This window comes from Ailuropoda melanoleuca, chromosome 17, assembly GCF_002007445.2.
Source record: "Ailuropoda melanoleuca isolate Jingjing chromosome 17, ASM200744v2, whole genome shotgun sequence".
Lineage (NCBI taxonomy): Eukaryota > Metazoa > Chordata > Mammalia > Carnivora > Ursidae > Ailuropoda > Ailuropoda melanoleuca.
The window spans coordinates 13,220,669-13,242,748 of record NC_048234.1 but is presented as its reverse complement, the minus strand read 5'-3'; the positions used below and the strand labels follow the sequence as shown (position 1 = coordinate 13,242,748).

General features: G+C 60.0%; 1 protein-coding gene across 10 annotated transcripts in view; it reads right to left on the bottom strand.

Annotated features, from left to right (window-relative positions):
* Window positions 1-1,518: 1,518 nt before the first annotated feature.
* Window positions 1,519-22,080, bottom strand: part of KCNJ12 (potassium inwardly rectifying channel subfamily J member 12) — a 41,345-nt gene continuing 20,783 nt past the window's right edge. The window contains exons 1-3 of one of the 10 annotated variants that reach the window (XM_002928938.4): window positions 13,603-14,772; window positions 11,354-11,475; window positions 1,519-3,326 (exon numbers count right to left, since the gene is read on the bottom strand). In XM_002928938.4, the coding sequence (XP_002928984.1) occupies window positions 1,981-3,270 (1,290 nt within the window). In that variant the 5' untranslated portion in view covers window positions 3,271-3,326; window positions 11,354-11,475; window positions 13,603-14,772 and the 3' untranslated portion in view covers window positions 1,519-1,980. Of the gene's footprint in view, window positions 3,327-3,626; window positions 4,436-5,539; window positions 5,958-6,007; window positions 7,532-11,342; window positions 11,476-11,561; window positions 12,050-13,602; window positions 14,811-22,080 lie in introns of those variants that run through there. The other 9 variants (XM_034646683.1, XM_034646682.1, XM_034646684.1 and 6 more) reach the window with 9 other exon arrangements.

Below are 22,080 nucleotides of genomic sequence, written 5' to 3'. Positions count from 1 at the left end.
GAGCTAAAATGGAGAAAGCCAGCCGGGCTCAAGGCTGGAAGCCAGGCCCCGGGCTGGGAAGGACCAGAGGCCCCTCCAGCATATCCTGAGAGGAAAGAGCTGCTTCCACCGCCTGAATCATCGCAGCCAGAAACGAGGGCGGGCTTGAGGCCTGGGCGGGACGCTGGGAGTCAGGCATCCCTCAGGGCATGGGCCCAGGGCATCCGTGGGTGGGAACTGATAGATCATGCCCAGACCCTCCAAGGCCTCTGACCTCAGGCCAGGTCTCCAGCTGCCCCGGGGGTGGGCGGAGGAGGACGGGTGAGGCAAGAGCCCCACCCTGGGGCCCTGGCCTCTCCCTGCCTCCAGAGACCCACCCAGCCACTGCATGACCTTGCACTCTGCCTCAGTTTCCCCACTTGGGCCAGAGCCCTGGGTGCCTAGCTGTCTTGGAGGGCACGGGTTGGAATGGCCTAGGCGGGCAGGCTGGGGAGACACGTATGGGCTTTCTAATTAAGGACTTCTTTACAGGCCTGGTCATTTGAGAGGACAAAATTCTTCACTGTCCTGGGAAGGGCCTGGCCAGCTCCATCCCTGCCAGTGGTGTCCTCTGCCAAGAACAAGCCCACGTTGGGCAGCTCGTGGTCCAGGGGCCCACTTCCGGGCCAGCAGAGCCAACAGCTCCAATGTTCTTCCTGGTGAGGGTGCCTGGATGCAAGTGCCACTCCCAGTCATCTCAGCTGACACTTCCACACCTCTTCTAAGACCATTCCTCTGCCATCCAGCTGGGACAACCTGGCTGGGACCCACCTGCACTGCCCCAGGTGCGGAGAGAGTGCCAGGACAGCCCCGCCTCTGAGACACACAGGCTGGCAGGGACTTCACGGTGGAATCGGGGGCAGCTGGGAGGACGGGCGAGTCTGATAAAAACAGAAACAACTGGGGCTGGCCCACCCAGGGTCTCTAAGGCACGACTCACACTGGGGTCCCGTGGGAATGGGGCCGATCTGCTTCCTGGTCATCTGGGAACCCCCTCTCCCTTCCCACGGAGCCATCTACTCCAACATTTTCCGAGTGTCCCTCACTGTGGAAGGGGTGGAGGCCATTGGGCAGAAAAGGAGAGAGAAGTAAAACAGGAAGCTGGGGGGTGGGGGGAGCGAGCCCTCCACGGCAGGCAGGTCCCATATCCAGCCCTGAGACGCACCTCTAAGGTACACAAGTCAAACTCAGAAAGCTCAAACTAGTTTTTTCCCAGCCCCTACCCCCACCTCTAGGACTTTGGAAAGCTTTTATTATGATCATTAACACGGTCTTGGTTTTTCTATCACAAGCATCATCCAATCCGCCATGAGCCGAATGAACCACGGCTGAGCCCCGTGCCTGCGTGCGTGGACTGCGCCGCCCGGCACACCTGGCCTTCACAGAGGAGAGGCCTATCCAGCCTCGGGGAACCTCGCGGAGCCCCCATCGAACTGCTGCATCTCGGCAGACCAATGCAATAATTCTAGCTGTCCTTTTTTATAACCCCCACAAATTAAATATTTTGTCAATCACGTGTTAAATTTTTTTTTTTTTTTTGTAAACAGTCTTACTCAATCTAAGGTTGAGAAAGCCCAAACCGGTGTTTCTCCCCAAGTTAAAAACCAGCGGGGCGCTCTGCAGCCCGCCAGCCTTCACCCGCAGAAGCTGGGTGGCTGTCGAGCCACTTCCGGGCAGGCTGCTGCTCTGCTCAGGCAGAAGGCCCTGGCTCCTGACCCGGACCCCTAGAGGTGACCTCCGTGACCCTGAAGCTCCCCTGGCCTCTGAGGCCAGGGGCGGCCCATTTTGGCCGCCCACTCTCCCGCCAACCTTACCAGGCCACTGTGAAGAAACATAAAACATCTAAAACGCTACTGAGTCTGCAACCGGGGCACCTGGCCCGTTCTGCCGAAACCCAGGGCCCTCGCGGGACGCCGGGCCTTTCCCTGGAGGGGCGGACGCTGCTCCTTGGCCCATGGTGGCTCAGATCTCTGACTCCCGTCTGTAAGGCCGCTGCTCGAGGCCGCCACCCCCACCGGCCTGGGGTCTGTCAAAGTCGTGCCGGGCCTGGGGGCTGCGGCCATCCTGGTCGCCATCTGCCTCGTCCTCCTCATCGCGGCTCAGGAAGGCCAGCTCGTTCTCGTAACAGAAGGAGTTGGCGCTGGGCAGCAGGAATTTGTTCTCCACCAGGTCCTTGGCACTGCAGCGGGGCGTGGAGGGCACCTCGTAGGTCTTATGGAAGTGGGAGTAGTCGATCTTGTACTGGTTCTTCTCCTCGAAGAGGACGGGCTCGAAGCGGTGGCCCCACAGGATCTCGTTGGCCAGGTAGGAGCTGCGGGCCTGCGTGGTCATGGCCGTGGCCTCCACCATGCCCTCCAGGATGACCACGATCTCGAAGTCATCCGTCTCCAGGTCCTGCCGGCTGATGCCAAACAGCGGGCTGGCCTCGTCGATCTCGTGCAGGATGGTGATGGGCGACACAAGGAAGATGCGGTCCAGGCCCTTGTCGAAGCCGACGTCGATGTCGATCTGGTCCAGCGGGATGTACTCGCCCTCCTCGGTGACCCGCGGCTTGATGAGCTGGGCCCGCACGTGGGCCTCCACGATGTGGCTCTTGCGCAGGTTGCCCACGCGCCACATGAGGCAGAGCTTGCCGTCGCGCAGCGCCACCACGGCGTTGTGGCTGAACAGCAGCGTCTGCGCCCGCTTCTTGGGCCGCGCCATCTTGGCCATGATGGCGCCGATCATGAAGGAGTCGATGATGCAGCCCACGATGGACTGCGCCACCACCATGAACACGGCCACCGGGCACTCCTCCGTCACACAGCGCAGCCCGTAGCCGATGGTGGTTTGCGTCTCGATGGAGAAGAGGAAGGCCGCCATGAAGCCGTGCACCTGCATCACGCAGGGCGTGCGGCCGCGGCCCTCGGCCGGCTCCAGGTCGCCGTGGGCCACGGCGATGACCCAGAAGATGACACCGAACAGCAGCCAGGAGGCGAGGAAGGCCAGCGAGAAGATGAGCAGCATGTAGCGCCAGCGGATGTCCACGCACGTGGTGAACATGTCGGCCAGGTAGCGCTGCGACTTCTCATCCATGTTGGCGAACTCGATGTTGCACTGGCCGTTCTTCTTGACGAAGCGGTTTCGGCACCGGCGCCGCGTGTGCACCTTGCCGTTGCCGAAGCCGTTGGCCCCTGACATGGTGACCAGGTGCAGCCCGTCCTCCTCCGATGACACGATACTGTAGGGGTTGGCCCTGCCGGCCGAGGTCATCCCGGGGCTGGGGGGGCCCTGGCTCGCCCCCGGGCCGGCTCCGCGGGGGGCGGCTCCTGCAACAGAGAAGACAGATGGGCTGGCGGAGCACCACCCCGGCCCGGCCTTCCGCCCCCACCCAGGGCCCCCGGAGGGGCTGGCGGCCGTCTCCGCCCTAACTCCCCCCCAGCCGCGCTCTCCGTCCTCCCTCCTCGGCTTGGAGAACTGACACTCGATCCTCCCAGGAGCTCGGCCCAAAAACCTTGGATTCATCCGCAACCCATCTTAGCACCACCCCAAAGGCCGTGCTTCCAGAGTATATTTATGATCCTGCCTCTTCTCCCACCCTCAGGGCCTGAGTCCCCATCCTCACCCACCTGCACCAGCCCGGCGGCCGCCTCGCCAACCTCCGTGCTCCTGCCCTCACCCCAGTCCGGAGGCAGCCAAGGGGAGCCTGTCCGTCCTCTGCTCAAAGCCACTCTCTGCCGGCACCTGCGAAGTCCGCATGAACGGAGTCCAGGGCCCCTCGGATCTCAACTCCAGGCTCCTCCTTGCTCACCCCGCTGCAGCTCACAGCCTCCGCACTGTTCCTCAGGCCTGTCCCGCGCACTCTCCACCCGGACATCCTCCCACTGCCTCACCTCCTTCAGTCCTTGGCCTCCATGTCGCATCTTCCTGCACCCATGGGAGACTGTAACCCTCACCCAGTCCTCACTGTAACCACAACGCACCGACTGCCGACCTCATAACAGTAGTAACAGTAACAGGAGTGACATGCGCGGGGTTGCGCGCACCTGCCGTTCCCGTGAGACCGCTGGCCACCCGAGCATCGTGAGTTTGCTGTTTTGTTCACTGCGGTCTCACCCCCACGGCCTCGAACAGAGCCTGGCCCCGAGGACACCCGCTCTCAGCACCCATACACCACGCCCTCTGCCTCCCCATCAGTAGCTAGGAGGGGGTGACGAGTCAGTGCCCAGAGGGGCCACTGACTGACCCCAGCCCAGGGGCCTCCCCATCACTGCCTTTCTCAGCTCTAAATGACAGCACGTAGCAAGCACTCAGAAGCGTCACTGTCCTTGGCCCACTCAGGGGAGCACTTGGTTGGCTTGCCGCGCACACGCACACACACACTCACGCACACCAAGCAGTCTTAGGCATGCCCCACGGCATAACACCCACGGCTGGACAAACANGGGCCCACTCAGGGGAGCACTTGGTTGGCTTGCCGCGCACACGCACACACACACACTCACGCACACCAAGCAGTCTTAGGCATGCCCCACGGCATAACACCCACGGCTGGACAAACACTGCTCTCACGGCCCCCAGACAGGCCAGCAGCTGCCCCTCCCCAGTGCCCCGCCGGCTCCGGGCTGGCCTGTTGGGGCCAGGCTGAGGCATCTACACGCCGGAGGCCATGGTGCCACAGGGCCCTGTGGGCACTGAGGCCATCTGGCCATTAGCATCAGGGCTGTAAGGGCTCAGGCCCTCAGCCTGGCTCAGTGGGGTTGGGCTGGAAGGAGGGGAAGAATCCTGGCTGGCTGGCCTGGCCAGGGCACTGAGCAGTTGGGTATATTCCTCTCCACTCATGGGGACCCCATACACCCCTAATCCCCACCTGGTCACACTAGGAGGCAGTGTTAGACAAGGCTGGGAGTCCTCGAGTGCCCAGGAGACAATGAGGCCCCAGGTAAGAAGGTCACAGGGCAGCCGGGCCAGAAGCAGAGAGGCAGGTGACTGGGCACCCACCAGAGACCCAGAACCTGGAAGTGAGACAGTCAGGAGGAGGCAACACTGGGATTTAGCCCCAGCCTGTGTGACCAGAGACAGCCAGAGCCTAGGAGGGAGCGTGACATCTGACCTCTGCTTAAAACACCTGCGAGACAGCTGAGGGAGAAGTCCACATGACCAGCCGGGCTGCAAACCCCTGCTAGGGTCTGTCTCCGTTGCCAGGTGTTTCTGGACCCCCAGAGCTGACACACGTCTAACACTCACGGCTCTTACTCCCCACTCCTCAAACTGCAGACAGCAGGCCAGATGCAGCAGCGCATGCTCTTAGATTATCCTCTCAAAACCCCAAGAATGTGGCTACCATCATTACTTCTGCTCTAAATGGAAGTTCAGAGAGGTTAAGTGACTTCCCCAAAGCCACACAGCCAATAAGCAAGAGAGCTGAAATTCGAACCAGTCTGTCTAATGTGAGGTCTCCTGCCGTGGGGACTTCAGGCTCTGTGGGGGCCTTCTCACACTGCCGTCCTCCCCCCACAGCCACGCCAGCCGACCACCTCACCATGGGTCTGAGGAGCTGAGGCCTTGGGGCTGTAATGGTGGACACTGCTTCCGCCCAGGCCAGGAGGCAGGGAGCCGGCGGTTGTGGGGACCCCGGGTACTGCGCCAAGAAGATGGCTCAGCCCCAGATTCCTGGACCCTCCAGGCAGAGGTGGCCAGGGCCTGGGTAATTAGTTGCCGGCGGGAGGCCACCGGACCCCACGGGGCAGGTTTATGCAGCCTGGAGGCCTTGAGGGACGTCCAGCGGGTCATGGCTGCTCCACCTGGGGCTCTGAGCAGCTCGAGGCCTGCAAGGGACAGAATCGGAAGAATCAAAGGCCAGAGAGCCCAGCCCAGAACGCTGCTCCCACCAGTGGGGGAGCCTCACCCCTGACCAGCTCCCAGGCCCGTGAGGGAGCAGCAGTGACTCCTGGTGTCTCTGCCTGGGCTGGGCACCTGGGACCCACCCAGACTGTGTCANGCCCTCTGCCTCCCCATCAGTAGCTAGGAGGGGGTGACGAGTCAGTGCCCAGAGGGGCCACTGACTGACCCCAGCCCAGGGGCCTCCCCATCACTGCCTTTCTCAGCTCTAAATGACAGCACGTAGCAAGCACTCAGAAGCGTCACTGTCCTTGGCCCACTCAGGGGAGCACTTGGTTGGCTTGCCGCGCACACGCACACACACACTCACGCACACCAAGCAGTCTTAGGCATGCCCCACGGCATAACACCCACGGCTGGACAAACACTGCTCTCACGGCCCCCAGACAGGCCAGCAGCTGCCCCTCCCCAGTGCCCCGCCGGCTCCGGGCTGGCCTGTTGGGGCCAGGCTGAGGCATCTACACGCCGGAGGCCATGGTGCCACAGGGCCCTGTGGGCACTGAGGCCATCTGGCCATTAGCATCAGGGCTGTAAGGGCTCAGGCCCTCAGCCTGGCTCAGTGGGGTTGGGCTGGAAGGAGGGGAAGAATCCTGGCTGGCTGGCCTGGCCAGGGCACTGAGCAGTTGGGTATATTCCTCTCCACTCATGGGGACCCCATACACCCCTAATCCCCACCTGGTCACACTAGGAGGCAGTGTTAGACAAGGCTGGGAGTCCTCGAGTGCCCAGGAGACAATGAGGCCCCAGGTAAGAAGGTCACAGGGCAGCCGGGCCAGAAGCAGAGAGGCAGGTGACTGGGCACCCACCAGAGACCCAGAACCTGGAAGTGAGACAGTCAGGAGGAGGCAACACTGGGATTTAGCCCCAGTCTGTGTGACCAGAGACAGCCAGAGCCTAGGAGGGAGCGTGACATCTGACCTCTGCTTAAAACACCTGCGAGACAGCTGAGGGAGAAGCCCACATGACCAGCTGGGCTGCAAACCCCTGCTAGGGTCTGTCTCCGTTGCCAGGTGTTTCTGGACCCCCAGAGCTGACACACGTCTAACACTCACGGCTCTTACTCCCCGCTCCTCAAACTGCAGACAGCAGGCCAGATGCAGCAGCGCATGCTCTTAGATTATCCTCTCAAAACCCCAAGAATGTGGCTACCATCATTACTTCTGCTCTAAATGGAAGTTCAGAGAGGTTAAGTGACTTCCCCAAAGCCACACAGCCAATAAGCAAGAGAGCTGAAATTCGAACCAGTCTGTCTAATGTGAGGTCTCCTGCCGTGGGGACTTCAGGCTCTGTGGGGGCCTTCTCACACTGCCGTCCTCCCCCCACAGCCACGCCAGCCGACCACCTCACCATGGGTCTGAGGAGCTGAGGCCTTGGGGCTGTAATGGTGGACACTGCTTCCGCCCAGGCCAGGAGGCAGGGAGCCGGCGGTTGTGGGGACCCCGGGTACTGCGCCAAGAAGATGGCTCAGCCCCAGATTCCTGGACCCTCCAGGCAGAGGTGGCCAGGGCCTGGGTAATTAGTTGCCGGCGGGAGGCCACCGGACCCCACGGGGCAGGTTTATGCAGCCTGGAGGCCTTGAGGGACGTCCAGCGGGTCATGGCTGCTCCACCTGGGGCTCTGAGCAGCTCGAGGCCTGCAAGGGACAGAATCGGAAGAATCAAAGGCCAGAGAGCCCAGCCCAGAACGCTGCTCCCACCAGTGGGGGAGCCTCACCCCTGACCAGCTCCCAGGCCCGTGAGGGAGCAGCAGTGACTCCTGGTGTCTCTGCCTGGGCTGGGCACCTGGGACCCACCCAGACTGTGTCACACGGGCTTGGGAAACCCCTCTTCTGTTGAGGTTCCTCCTCAAACCACACAGAGAAAATCAACAAGGTCACATTCACACCCTGCTCCCGTTTCTCAGCTAGAAACTGAGGCTATGAGCAGAGTCACTGTCCAAAGTCACGCAGAAACTAAGGATTAGAGATAGAGTTGGAGTTCCAGGTATCCGGCCAGGACTCCGCTTCCCGTGGCCCCATTCTGCCGTGTGTGTACATGCGTGTGACTGTGTGCGTGTGTGTGTGATGCTAGGGGTGTGGGGACCCCCTCCCAGGCTCTCAGTGAATGCATCACCACAAAGAACGATCCAGAACAGGACCCATGAACAGAAACCGCAGCACCACAAACTTGCCAAACGTCCCAAGCACACTCCGTGGACACAAACACAGGAGTGCCAGGAAGGTCACGCAGCTCTGGAGTCCTTAAAGACTCGATTTCAGAAATGTGCGACAATATCCTCAACCAGGGACATGCACACCTGTTTGACTCTTGCTCAAAGGATGCCTACAGTTCGGTCGGATAAGAAATGTTATTAGATTGGTTTTGCTCGAAGAGCCCTCAGCGGGTAAGGACGCCGGCTCCCCATTTCACAGATTCGAGAACTGAGGCTGAGATTTGCCCCAGGTCGCACAGCAACTTGTGGGCTTGGATGAGGCAGTAAAGACAACAGTTAGGATCACTTCTGGCAGATGCCCAGGTTGGCCAGTGGGGATGCCAGGCGTCGTCTGGAGGGGACGGCGACAGCAGCTCCGGGGGTGCACTATGTGAGCAGACGAGGTGACTTCGACACGGGAGGTGGGGAGCGAAGCAAGTCCAGCAGGCAGAGGGGGCGGTGGGGGGCGCAGACCAGACACGTCCGAGAGATGGCGAGGCTGTCCCCAGCCCTGCTGCTCTTGAGCCCGCTTCCCTGTGGCCACAGCTCTGTGGACACAGACTCCCGGCCACCGGGGCGTTCAGAGCACGACAGGGCCTGGGCTGGGAGCTTTTACAGAGGCAGCCGCCACATGACCCAAAGGTGGGGCCCAAAAGCCACCGGGAAGTGCCTCCGGATGGAGCAGGACACCCCATGCCCTGTCCCCTGAGGCTCTGGGCACCTCAGGTTTCAGTGACATCCGGGAGGGAAAGAGGGCGAGGTGGGGGCCCACAGTCTCAGATGTCAAGAAAGCACTAACTGTAAGAGCGGGAGGGGCTCAAGCTCCCCCCCAGGCCTTTCCACTGGCCAGAGCGCCTCCAGCGGCAGGAGCGCGGTGATCGATGCCCACTGTGTGTTCACCACAGGCCCGGCTGGGTTGTAAGAGCTCCAGCGATCTCACTTAATCCCTTCAACAGCCTTATGACTATTACCCCATTTTCCAGATGAAGAAACTGAAGCTCGGAAAGACTGAGTCACTTGCCCAGGGTCACACGGCCACTAAGCAGCAAGTTCCCAGTCTAGAGGGTGGGAGAGAAACCGACCCCTGTCACCCCCAAGCCCCAGGGCCAGACGGCAGGCCTGACGCTGCATTCCTGCCTCCGTCCTTCAGGCCCTGGCTGGACCGTGTGGTGATAAGACACACGAATGGCCCCTAATCCAGCACTAGAGGCAGAGGTAAGCCCCTCGCTGGCACCCCCGACCCAGGGCCCTTCAGCCCTTGCTTGGAACGTCCAGGGACGGGGCACTCACTACGTCACGATCAGAGCCTGCAATGAGAGAACTCGGAGATCCCGCGGGTCAGGGAGAGCCAGTGCGGGGCCTCCGCGCAGCCGCACGTCCTCCTCCCGCCTGTGCCCGCGGCAGGCATCTCTGACCCATCAGAGAAGGCCTCCCATATCCTGGGACAGCCTCGGAATCTTTCCCACTCCGGGAACTACCCATCAGCTTGAGTGATAGAGCTTGACCAAGCCAATCTTTAATTTGCGGGCTGGGAGACGGAGGCTCCAAGCAGGGCTCCCTGGCTCCATCACAGGAAGTGAGAGGTCTGGGGGTGCAGCACAGCCAGGGGAGGCCAGGGGAGGGGCCCTGCCAGCGCGGGGAGCACGGGGTGGGGGGGCGAGCATGCTGGCGCACTCCGGTGGCTCCTTTGCCCCTTCCAGGCCCAGCTCCCTTCCCCTCCCCAGGTGCAGACTGCCTTTGCTGGCGGGCGCAGCCTACACACATTCGGGGTCAACATGAGCCAAGCCGTGCTGGGCGCCAGGACAGAAACAGCCACGATACAGGAGCAGGACGCGGGAGCTCCTCCTGTGCCCCGGGCCCACCCGCTCCCTTTCTGACCACTAACACCAGTCTTTTGGCCCAAAAGCTCTCTGGCGGCTGGCACACACTCTGCTCACACGTCTGACAGGCTAGGGAATGCTGCCCCCAGAGCAGCCTTCCTTGAGGGGCGACAAGCACACTCTGGGTGCCCGCTCTCCGCTGCCTCCCCAGACCCCAGCCTCCTCTCCATGTCCCACAGCACCACGTGGCCAGCGTGGCCCCTCCTCTTGTCCCGAACATCTTCTCTCCTCCTACTCCCCTCCCCCCCAGCCTCCCCCTCCTCTCCTGCTTCCTCCTTTCTTCCTTCTCCCTCCTGTCCTTCCCCTCCTCATAGGGTCATTTGGCAACCTGACCACTTCCCCAGTTGCCTGAGCCGGAAGCCTGGTCTCCTCTCTCTCCTTCAGCCTCCATATCCACTCCCTCACCGGGTCCTGCGTGGTTTGAGTCCTGATTGCTCATAACTGCCCACCATTTCCCCACCTACATCCTCCCTCCGGTCCAGGCCACTCCTGTCTGGACACACCACAGGCCTCTAATGGGTTGTGCTGTGGCGCCCCTCTGCCCCATGGGGTCTGACCCCCAAATCACAGCTAAAGCGAACCTTTATAATCCTCCCCTCTATCAGGGATCAGCTGAAGGCCACCACTTCCACAGAATCCTCTGGGCCCGGGCTTCTCCTGTTATGGCCGGAAGTCACCTTCTACCCTACATGACAGCTGAGCTTGCCCAGGCCCCAACTTTGGCCAACCTCAGAGGCCCAGAGAGGCTGGTATGGGCCTGGCACAGAGGGAACACCCAGGACAAACTCAGCGACCAGACAAAAGGATGAGGGAACAGGCAGCAGAGTAGCAGATAGATGAGGGTTATAAGGTGGGTGGAGCGTACGTGTACGATGGATTGATGTACGCACAGGTGGGCGCTCGAGCGCATGATGAATAAATGGACTGATGGATGGATGGATGGGTGGGTGGTAGCCAGAAAGATGGATGGGTTAGGTGGGTAGAAAATAATTCGATGGCTTGGGTAGATGGATTCGTGGCTGGATGAAGAGACGGAGAGATGGATGGATGGGTGGGTGGGCAGGCAGATGAACAGACGGATAACTAGACAGACGGACCATGGAAGGAAGGACAGATGGGTATTTGGGTGCACGGCTGAACGGCTGGGATGGTGGGTGAATGGCTGGGAAATGGGTGAATACGTGGAAGGACAGACGGCTGGATGCGTTGGGTAGGTGAGGGGACAGGTGGGTGGATGGCAGGTGGAGGGGCAAGTGTGGCGCTAGTGGGTGGACGACGGGCGAAAGAGAGGCTGGAGAGGTGAGCGGACAGGTGAGTGGACAGAGGAGTGATCGGCTGCGTGGATGACTAGACGGACAGAGGCACATCGCTGACCTTCGTCTTACCTCTTGGATCCTGTCTTCTAAGTAACAGTGCTGAGCGGGCAAGTGGCCATCCTCAAGGCTGCGTCTGCAGCAGTTGCCATTTCCCAGGCCCCAGCCGGAGAGGAACCGGTCGCTAGAAGCCCCTGAAGTTAAGAGAGCAAAGCCAAATTACTGTGACGCCGCTGCTCTCACAAGGGCTCGAGAGTCTGAAACTTCCACCTGAACCCACATTTCTGCTGCTTCCGTGGGGGTCCCGTGGGAGTTGTGGAAGAGGCCTCCAGTCCACCCCTCTGACACCCACCCCTTCGCAGCTCTGAGTCTCTTTATAAAACCGCTCGGAACCAAAGAAGGGCAGAACAAGGTAGGTCCCCAGAGAAAACAGCAGCTGATCGTTACCGAGTGCCTGCCGACTGCCGGACACTGTGGGAGGCGTAGTCCAGACATCCGCTCGTGGAACACTCACCCCGCCCCACGAGGCAGGAACTACTGGCCGTTCTCGTCCCAGAGAGGCAGGTAGTGTGGTAATTTTCCTAAGGTCACTGAGGAACTCAGGTCCCTAACCGACGCCCCTAGCCACCAGCTGCAGAGCCTTCCCCATGCCAACCGCGGGGTTCAAGAGTGGATGGACAGGGGCGCCTGGGTGGCACAGCGGTTAAGCGTCTGCCTTCAGCTCAGGGCGTGATCCCGGCTTTGTGGGATCGAGCCCCACATCAGGCTCTTCCGCTATGAGCCTGCTTCTTCCTCTCCCCCTCCCCCTGCTTGTGTTCCCTCTCTCGCTGGCTGTCTCTCTCTGTNAAGGACAGACGGATGGCTGGTTGATGGATAGGTAGGTGGCTGTGTGGATGGATGGATTGATGGCTGGCTGCTGCATTATGGATGGGTAGGAGGACAGATTATGGGTGGGTGAGTGGGTGGGTTACCAACGGGTGGGTGGGTGTGAGGATGGGCGAGTGGGATAGATGAATAGAGAAGTCTCTATGGGTGGGTGCACGTTGGTAACTCATCAGACACTTGCCTTGGCAAACACGCNATAGGTAAGTGGCTGTGTGGATGGATGGATTGATGGCTGGCTGCTGCATTATGGATGGGTAGGAGGACAGATTACGGGTGGGTGAGTGGGTGGGTTACCAACGGGTGGGTGGGTGTGAGGATGGGCGAGTGGGAGATGAATAGAGAAGTCTCTATGGGTGGGTGCACGTTGGTAACTCATCAGACACTTGCCTTGGCAAACACGCATCCCATGTGGTCCCAGCACCCCATAAGCCTCAGTTTTCCTACTGTCAAAGGGGCCCCCTGCTTGTCTCCCCAGCGTGCTGTGGGAATCGGAGGACACCGTGGCGGAAAGGCGCTCCGTGCGTTTCCAGAGGCAAGCCGGCTTGAGAGGCCCTTCTCACCTTCCCCCACCTCCCGGCCACGGAGGCCACAGGGCCCCACCCCTTCACAGCCGAGCTGGCTGCAGTCCACTGTCGCACTGGCTTTTCTGGCTGGGATCAAGGGAACTGTGGGTGAGTCACCCCCTCATCATAAGCGTCCTGGGGCAGGTGACAGCAGTGGGTTTAGAGGCCCACAGACCTGAGTTCAAGTCCTCTGCTCATTACAAGCTGTGTGACCTTGGGTGACTCACTTCCCCCTTCTGGGCCTCCGCTTGCTCCATATGGGCATGTCCTGCTGGTGTCTCTTCACCTTCCAGGCTCTTACCTCAAGACTCCCCGTCCTCGGCCCCCTGCTTCTCCGTCCCTCATCATTCCCTGAACAGCTGCTATGGGAATGCAGGGACCCCTCTTAGCCCTGGCACCCTCCAAGTAATGGGGAAATTGAGGCTCAGGGGGGCTCCATCGTAGACCCACATCACATGGCTACGAATCTCCATGGCAAGGGCTTGTGCCCAAGTCCCTGATCTTTGCCCTTCCCCTTGATGGCCCTACACTGTGCCTGGCCCTGATGGCTCAGCTCCTGACTCCAGTTATTCCAACCTTCACAGCCTCACCTTGAGGGAGTGCTGCTTCTCCCGGCTTGACAGACAGGGGAACTGGGGCTCAGAGAGGCTGTCACTCGCCCCAGGTCACCTGCAGTTGGAACTCCAAAAGAGGAGATGTCCCAGGGCAATGGGAGCCACAGAAGTTTAGGGAGAAGGATGAGAGACAGCCGGCCCCACCCCACTTCCTGTTGGTCACTTGGCCTGCCCCAGGCTCTCTCAGCCTTGTCCCTGATGCCCTAGTTCCTAACGGGGCTTTCTCCAGACCCACAAATCCAGTCACATGTGTTCTCACCTGTGAGGGGGGCGAATTAGCTCCATTCTACAGGAAAACGGAGGCTCAGAGCAGAGAAGTGACTTGGCCAAGGTCACAAAACCAAAGAGTGAGTGGCAGTTCGGAGACAGGAACCCAGGTCTCTGGACACCCTGTCCGGTATTCTCCCTGCCACCCTGGGGTAGCCACAGCAGCCCGTGATGTGGATTCAAACCTCTGACGTTCACCGGATGTCTTCCTGGGTCACGGGCACCACCCTGGAGAGGACCGTTGGCAGGCGGGGCGGGGCTAGCATGTAACACGGGAGGGCCCGGAGCCAGACAGGCCGGACTGGCCCTCAGACCCCAGCCAGCGGGGGCGGGGCCTGGATGGACACTGACGCTTCCCCACTCCCCCTGCCAGTGCCAGACTGTCAGCCAAGGCTGGGGCCGAAACTGCCTGGGGACAGGGCAAGGCACTTCCCCTTCCTGAGGCCCAGCTTCCTCCCCCACAAAATGGGCTGATGACGCCTGCCCAGCGATGCAGGCCATGCACTTCAGGGTGGCGAGGGAGCTGTGCTCTGGGCACAGGGCCTGGAACAGCAGGGCTCTGGGAGAAGGCAGCTGTCATCATCGCGGACCGCAGTCCTCCCTGGAGGGGTGGGGCCCGAGGGGGCCAGCGAGCCCCGATTCCCTAATCCAAGGCCTGGCTGACCCCAGCTCACAAAGGGCCCTTCCTGGGCCTTGGCCTCCTCATTTGCAACTTCAGGACACTGTCAGGGGAGTAAAGGGAGGCCCGACCCGGTGCAGACCCAGGGTAAGGGCCGGTCCCTCCCGGGTTCTCTGGAGGGCTCTCTCTCCGGCTCTAAGAGCAGAAATGGGGATTCCTGACAGGACGAAAAGGTGGCATATGTATCCCTGGCCCTCCCATGTAGGCGTGTGTGACCCTCTCCAAATGCACCCCAACAGGCAAGGAAGCAGGAGAACCAGGAGCTGGCACAGACTGAAGTCTGGCCGCCTCCTTCCTCTGTGCCTTGATGGTGCTGGCCGGCAGGCAGGGCCCAGGAGACGCTGGCTGCAGTCACCGCCTGCAACCCTCAGGCCCCTCACGGTCCACAGCCTAGTGGCCGGGGCTGGACACACTGACCCCAGGGACAGGCTGAGCCAAATGGCCACGAGAAGTGGACATCTGCCTTCTGAGCCCCAAGGTGAGGCCAGGACAGGAGGTTCTGGTCCCAGGGTGGACGACAGGTCATGCCAGACACCGGGGAATGTTTCGGAGGGTATTTTTATCTTGAGAACATCCTTCTACAGCAGGTGGGGACAGGAGGGAGACAGGGTGTCCTTGGCCCCAGGCCTCTGGGAGTAGCCGAGGACAGAGGTCCCTGGGACCTCTCTACTAGAGTGGCCATTACAGACACTGCTCCGTCCCTAATCTCCCGTCCCAGGGGCACGTGGGGCCTCAAGGGTCTTAGGGGTTTCATGAGCTCCCAGCTCTGCTCCCAGTGAGAGCTCTGCTCTGTCACTGTGTGACCTGGGGCAGGTGTCTGCCCCTCCCTGGGCCTCCCTCTTGCAGTCAACCTTTCCTGAGGGTCTGCTAATGCCGGGCTCAGCTATGCAACAGTGACTTGGATGGACCAGCAAATGCCTGCTCGCGTGGGGCGCCCTGCCGAGCAAGGGAGATAGTGAGTAAACCAGCAATCACAACGAGGCTGGATCAGAGCCACGGTCAGAGCCCTCGGAGCCCCAGGGAGACGTCTAACCCAGTTGGGGTGCAGGGGGATTCCTGGAGGGAGCAGCAGGAGAAAGCCCAGCCTGAGACGGACCGCAGTGCCCTTGAGGGGCACCTAGAGTCCCATGGATCCAGGTGCCCACCGGACTCTGTTCCTTACATACTGGGGCTTGGGCAAGGCTCTCCCCACCTCTGAGCCTCCCTGTTTCCTATCTACAACCACAGGGGCTGGCCCTTCCAAGCCAACATTCCAGGATTCCAAGGGATTTGTGGCTAGGGAGGGTGTAGAGAGACAGGTGGGGACACACTTCATCACGTACTAACAGTGCATAGGCGCTGGGGCCAAGGCGTGACACAGACAGATGAAGAAACTGAGGACCTGAGAGGCACCAGATATCATACTAACGACCCTGGACTTGATCCCAAGGGCAATGAGGTGCCAGAAGGAAATTTGAAAGTATGAGTTCTGGGGCAATATGGCCTGGGTTCAAATCCTATCTCTGTCCCTTCCTGTGTGACCTTGGGCAAGTCATATAACCTCTCTGAGCCCATTTTCTGACCTGTACAGTGGGATTAATAATGGTATCCATCTCATGGGGTTTCATCAAGTTAACACATGGAGGTTGCCCAGCTGGAAATTTCCTGGTCCCCCGCCACCTCCCATCATCACATATCTGAGCCCCGACTCACTCTAGAGAGGGCGCATAGGCCGCTGGAGGGCCTGGGTTGGACCTCACTCCAGGCAGGAAGGAATGAACGGATAGAAAGAATGGGAAGGAACCCGGGGGGGGGGAGGGGTAGACAGTAAGCAAAGGCACCATGGCCTCTATTTGTCTTAAAGCTGTACTTTTTCAAGCTTCAACTTAATTGGAGTCTCAGACTTTTCCTAAGTACCCAGCATGTTCGCAGGACAGCAAAGATCTGAGATAAAGGGACAAAGCCTGGGACAAGGAAGGCCATGAAAGACAAGGCAGGAAAATTTACCAACATAAAAATACTTATGACGTTGTTTATCAAAACCCATCGTAAGCAAAAAAGGTAAATGAAAACCTTTGTTATAAAAAAGACGTGTGTGCTTAATATATAAAGAGTTCTTATAAATCAACAACAGAAAAGGACATGATAGGAATGAACACAGTGCTAGAGGTGGGCTCTGCACTGAAGACCAGGTGACCCCCAACAACTGATGACTCAGGAACGTCCATGCCTCAGAGCCTCAGCATGAGATGGCCTCTCGCACTGGAATGCCTTGAGCCGCCTTCCAGAACTCAATGCATCCTTCAAGCACGAAGGGTACCTCTTCTATAAAGCTTTCCAAGACTTCCCTGGGTCCCCTTTTGCTCCTTGCCGAGCCCTCACATGTCTTGGGCCCTGGAATAGAGTCCCTGGCTTTGGCTGAGTACCTAGCATTGCATTAGAGAATGTTCCAGGTGGCATAACACAAGCATTTGACAGAGGAGTAAATAAGGCACAGAGAGGAGCGTGGCCATGCCCAAGGTTACCCACCTATGAGCCGATTCTAGGAGCCTGGTATCCTGCCTCTGGTCCCTCTGTGCTCCAGCCACCTCCTCCCTCAGGAGCCCTCCTGCCCTGCCTTGCCCCCAGGAGGGAAAAGGCCCCACCTTGGGAGCTGCATTTCTTCATAAGAGGCTGGGCCCCACGTGGGGCCTCCCTAGAATAAGGCTGGGCAAGATCAGAGCCTGAGCCCCTGCCCCGGTCCCCCCGTGAGCCCAACACTCAGCTGGGGGGACACAGGGACAGTTGTTTCTCTTCCCCTTTTTCGCCTCCTCATTTGGTAAATTTGGCTTTATTTGGGGAACAGAAAATGCACTGGGAGGGCCTGGCGGACATCTGAGGGGCCTGGGGTTCCTCCTGGCATGGACGAGAGGCTGAGCTTTAAGACCAGGAGTCCAGGAAAATAGAGGGGGCTTTCTAGAGGGACTGTCCCTTCACCCTCACTCAGGTCTGGAGCGCTGCCAAGATCCGGGGCCCTCACTTGCTCACCAGAAGCACACTTCACATTCAAGTGAAGCAAGACAGACAAAAAACACGTTGGCGTGGGGTGGGGGGAGCCCCAAGTAATTCCAGAGGCAAGGTGGGCACTATTCTAGAGGTTTTTCAGAAAATTGTGACATTTGACTTGAGAGCGGCGCAAGGAGAGAATGTGGGAACAGTGTTCCTGGAAAGAGGAACAGCAAGAATGAAGACCCAGAAGCTGGACTGTTGCTCTCTGTGTTCAAGGAACTGGAGGGCGGGTGGTAGGGCCGCAGCTGAGTGTGCCAGGGAGAAGAGAGGAAGTGAGAGGGGACAGAAACAACTCAAAAAAAGAGAGAGGACTTGGCTGGGGCCACACAGGCAGCTGTATGGATGGGAGCACCTGGGGCTTTTCTTTGTCATCTGCCAGCGGCAGTAATAACCCATGTCCCAGAAGTGGTGCTCAGAGGAAATGCTTCCCACCTCCTTGCCTTGCCACATGCCAGACCCTTTGCCCAATGCCCTTTCTTCCTCATTCTCCCTCAAACTCCTATGCATCCTTCAACACCCACTCCCAAGCCCCCATGCCTTGTGCCTCCCTCTGTCTTTGATCGGACCATGCTAAGTGGCAACCACCTATCCCTCCCAGTCTCCCCACCAGGGCAGGGACCCACTGAGGCCAGGGCCTGGGTCTGACTGCCCCAAGCATGGGGCCGGATTCTGGAAGAGACTAAGGAGGGGAACGCGGACTGAGCCTCAGAAGGCCCCTCCCGAATCTGCCACTGTGACCCAGGAGTACCCTTGAGGCCCACACCGCAAGACCGCAGGCACGACGGCAGTCGACCCAAAGATCACTTCAGTCTCAACTCATCATGAGACCTTGCCCTGTGTGGGCCTCAGTTTCCTCATCGGCCCAATGAGAGGCTTTTCTGGGTCTTGTTTTGTCTCAGGGAGAAAGCTGTGGCCTGAACGGGAGTTTCCCACTTCCTTCCTCTATTAACTGCTCACAGCAGCATGGCCCCGCGGGGAGCAGGGGCCGGGCTGTCATCATCGGAGCCCCCTCTGAGCTCTGGGCAAGTCCACAGAGCCGGACACGTCAGCTTCCTCGTCCCACCTGCTGGGAAACATCCCAGTGCCTCCCCAGAACAGCCGGGTACTGAGGCACCAAGGACGCAGCGAACCCTGTCTCCCCACCACGGCCACGAAACAGAAACAAAGGCCACGGCACTGGACACCCATGTTGGTCCCCAAACCCCCCGGAGTACTGGTTGGGGACACCAGAAGCAAAACAAAGGGGCCTGGGAGGGGGAAGCGGAGGACGATGCAGGGCAGGGGGCAGGGCTGCGTGGTCCCTGCCACATGTTAGCACGTTCCAGGAGGTCCTACCCTGGACCCAAAAATGAAATCCAGGGCTCTCTGAACTCGACGGGAAAAACACAGGAACTTCGCCTTGTCTCACTGCAAAACGCACCGCTCCCTCTGCGACAAGTGGAGGCAGCAAAGGCCAGCAGCGTGGCGCTCTGTGCGGCCGGTCCTGGGGCCTCGGCCAGGCTCGCTATGGAAGGCGTCCTGAAGCCACAGAGCGCGGATGACTGTGTCGCACATTCCACCAGCACGTGTTGCTAAATAGTCCCGTGTCTGCTTTCCTTTGTGGTTTTCTGTGGGTTCTCTCATGCGTCCAAAAATACCATCCTGAGCAAGGGGACATCAAAGGCATCCCCAGCCAGCCACTTGGGCCTGAGGTCTCCTCTGTGACATGGTGGGGTTGCCTGGGCCATTTGTCCGCTCAGTCATTCGTCCGTTCCACAAGTCGGTGCAGCGAGCCCCGACTCCAGAGATGCCCTGTACAAGGGGTCGTGTGAACAGGGTGAAAAGCCCCTGCCCCCCCCGGGGGGGGGTGGTTCATAACAGGCAGGAGGAGAGACAGGCATTTCAGAAGAAAGGAACAAATGAAGACGATTCAGGCGGCGCCAAGGGCTGTCCAGTCCCCAGGGAGGTGCGGCCTGGCCGCCGGGGAGAAAGCCAGGCCTCCACAGGGAGCGGCCACCGCACAGGCCGGAGGCTAGAAGGAGCTACTATCCGAGGGAGGAGGGTGACCAAGAGGGAAGGGGCGAGGTGAGGTCTGAGAGGGCCTGTGACCCACCTATGATGTCCCAAGTCAAACCCAGAGTCAGCTGGGAGTCCTTCTGGGGCCCAGGGCAGGAACACGAACCTGAGGAATTCTCTGGAACACAGGGAGGAGTACTGACAGCATCTTCTCCCAACCATCACCTCGTCCAGTCCTGGGTGAGGAGCTGGCTCTCCTCAGCCCAGTGTCACAATGAAACTGAAGCTCGGGCTGGGAAGGGACCCATAGCTAGAGGGCAGCCGACGTTCTGCCCCCACAGCTGCCTCACCCCGACTTCACCATCACACACACTTTTCCAGCCCCAACAAACGGGATCAGCACACCCACCGTGCATCAGGCATGGCCAACATACGACATATGCTACTTCGCTGCGTGGTACCATTCCTCCTGACAGAGGCCAGAGATGGGCTCAGAGAGGGTAAGCAACCTGCCCAGGGTCACACAGCTGGTACATAGCAGAGGACATGGGAACCCAGGACTTCCAGGGCCATGGGAACAGAGACCCTGGACTTGACCACACAAGCTTGGCCCTAATATCTCTAGGACAAACCACAGGCTCTCCAGGTGTCTCAGGACCACCTCCTACCGTGAGCCTTCCCTGGCTGTGTGCTGCTGTCTGCCTCTCCCTCATGGCTAACTGCTGCTGTGGGGAGCTTACTGGAATCTGAACCCTGTTTGGTTCTGGCTGTGTGACCTGGAGCCACCGGCCCTCTCCCAGCCTGTGTCCAAGAGGATAAGGTAGGTTTGGGGTCATTTGTCCTGGAACAGAGGGTCTCTGCCCCAAGAGCAGGCAGCTGCTGAGACCCTCAGGAAAAACTTTCTCATGCCTGAAGCATTTATGTAGCACCGACTGTGTATGTCTCTCAACAACCCTGGGAGCCACTGCCTGCACGTCCTGCCCGGAGAAGAAGAACCAGGGTCTGAGAGAGACCCCAGCACGCCAAAGCCACAGGCCAGCCAGTGCTGGAGGGCCATCCCCTCCTCAGGCGAGGTGGCCTGGAGAGGTCACGTGGGTCCAGGGGCTGGCAGCTAGGAGGAGGAATGAGGCTGCTTCCTATTCCTGTTCTCACACCAGCATCTGCCAGCCAGAGGGCGATGCTGAGGGGCTGCAGAATCTTCCCACACTGGGCACGGCCCTGCCGGCTCCAGCTTGCCCTGCCCCCACCCGGAAGACACCCAATTCCAGGATTAATCCTTGCCTCGATTTCCACATCGGTTCAACACGCCTAGTTTTACTGCCTGCCTGGTACAACTGGTGGGGAATTAACAGGGCTACTCTCCGCAAAGCGCCCAATTAGGGTCCAGCACACAGTAGGTGCTCATGTGTGGCCACAGCTTTGCATGGATGTAAGGCCTGGGGTATAGGTGCATGTGTTTCTAGAGGTGTTAGTGATGTGTCGACACCTGAGCCCACAGAAACATATCTTGAGGGAAGGATTTGGGAGCGGGATCTTGGGAATGGGGGACAAACAGGAGAATGGCAGCAAGTCACAGGGGTGCGGCCAAACGAGTCCCTGCCAAGGGCACCTAGGCTCCAGCCCACTTGTACCTAGAACTCCGGCCTCGGTTATGCCCCCAAGGGGCAAGGAAGTCCCCGGAGGGGTTGGTGGTGCTGCGGGAGGCAGGGGTGCAGTGGCCTGAGGCTGTCCACCCCGCCAAGGGGTACAGGGTGGGGGCGGCAGGGGTTAGGAGGCGTCTGTCCCCAGGGCTGCACCCGCAGGCAGCTCCGGTGACCAGAGTAGGCGCTCGTGCAGAGTCAGGGTGAGGGTGGAAGTAGGGGGTATGAAGTGAGCAGCCCCGCCCACCCGAGTCTCCCGCAGGGGTGCACGTATGTGTGCCCCTGGTCCTCCGCAGGAACACAGGGTTGCCTGGCCTGGCTACTGCGTGTGCAACGTGCGCACAGACACGGGCCTGCGCCTTCCCAAGGACGGATCTGTGCCTACGTTTGTGCAGGGCTTGAACACCACAGCCCAGGTCTCCGCGTGTCTGCTCTTGCACACGTGTGCGTGTGTGTTTAAGCTTTACGAGGCGTGGCACGCACATGTGTGTGTGCTCAGGGTAGGTGCACACGCATGCACTATAGTCCCTCGCCCAACCCTGGTTGGCAGTGGCCACGGGATGGCAGAGATGGTCTGGTCACCTTGGCAACGGGGCAGGAGCTGGGTAAGCTGGGACAGTCTTGGTTCAAAGGAAAAAAAAAAAAAACCCAAACCACTGAACACGAAGAGGCTGGGAAGAGAAAAGGAGCTAGAGGGCTGGGAGGGGGGCAAGGCTCAGCCCCCCAAGCCCCAGGTTCTGCTCACAGCTACCCCACCCCCACTGGGTCCAAGGCCCAGTCCCGGAGCTTGCAGACCGCGGTTGGGAGCTGAGACGCAGGTCCAAGGTCCCATATCTGGCCCAGCTTGCTGAGTACCCCCAGCGTAAGACCCTTGGAGTCCTGGGAGCCCCCCTCAGAGGACCGCAAGCAGGGACGGGGTGGGCGCCCCAGGCCCTGACCGCTGGATCGGGGGAGAGCCCACGCCCAGATCCACTGAGCGCCAGCAGAGGGCGCCGCGGACACCAGGCACTTCGCGAAGCAGGGGACACTGGGCCGTGCCCGCACAGAAGTCACCCTCTCTGGACAATTAGTGCAGTAATTGCACGCGCTGCCCCACAGCCAGGCCATTAGCCCAGATCCCGCGATCATT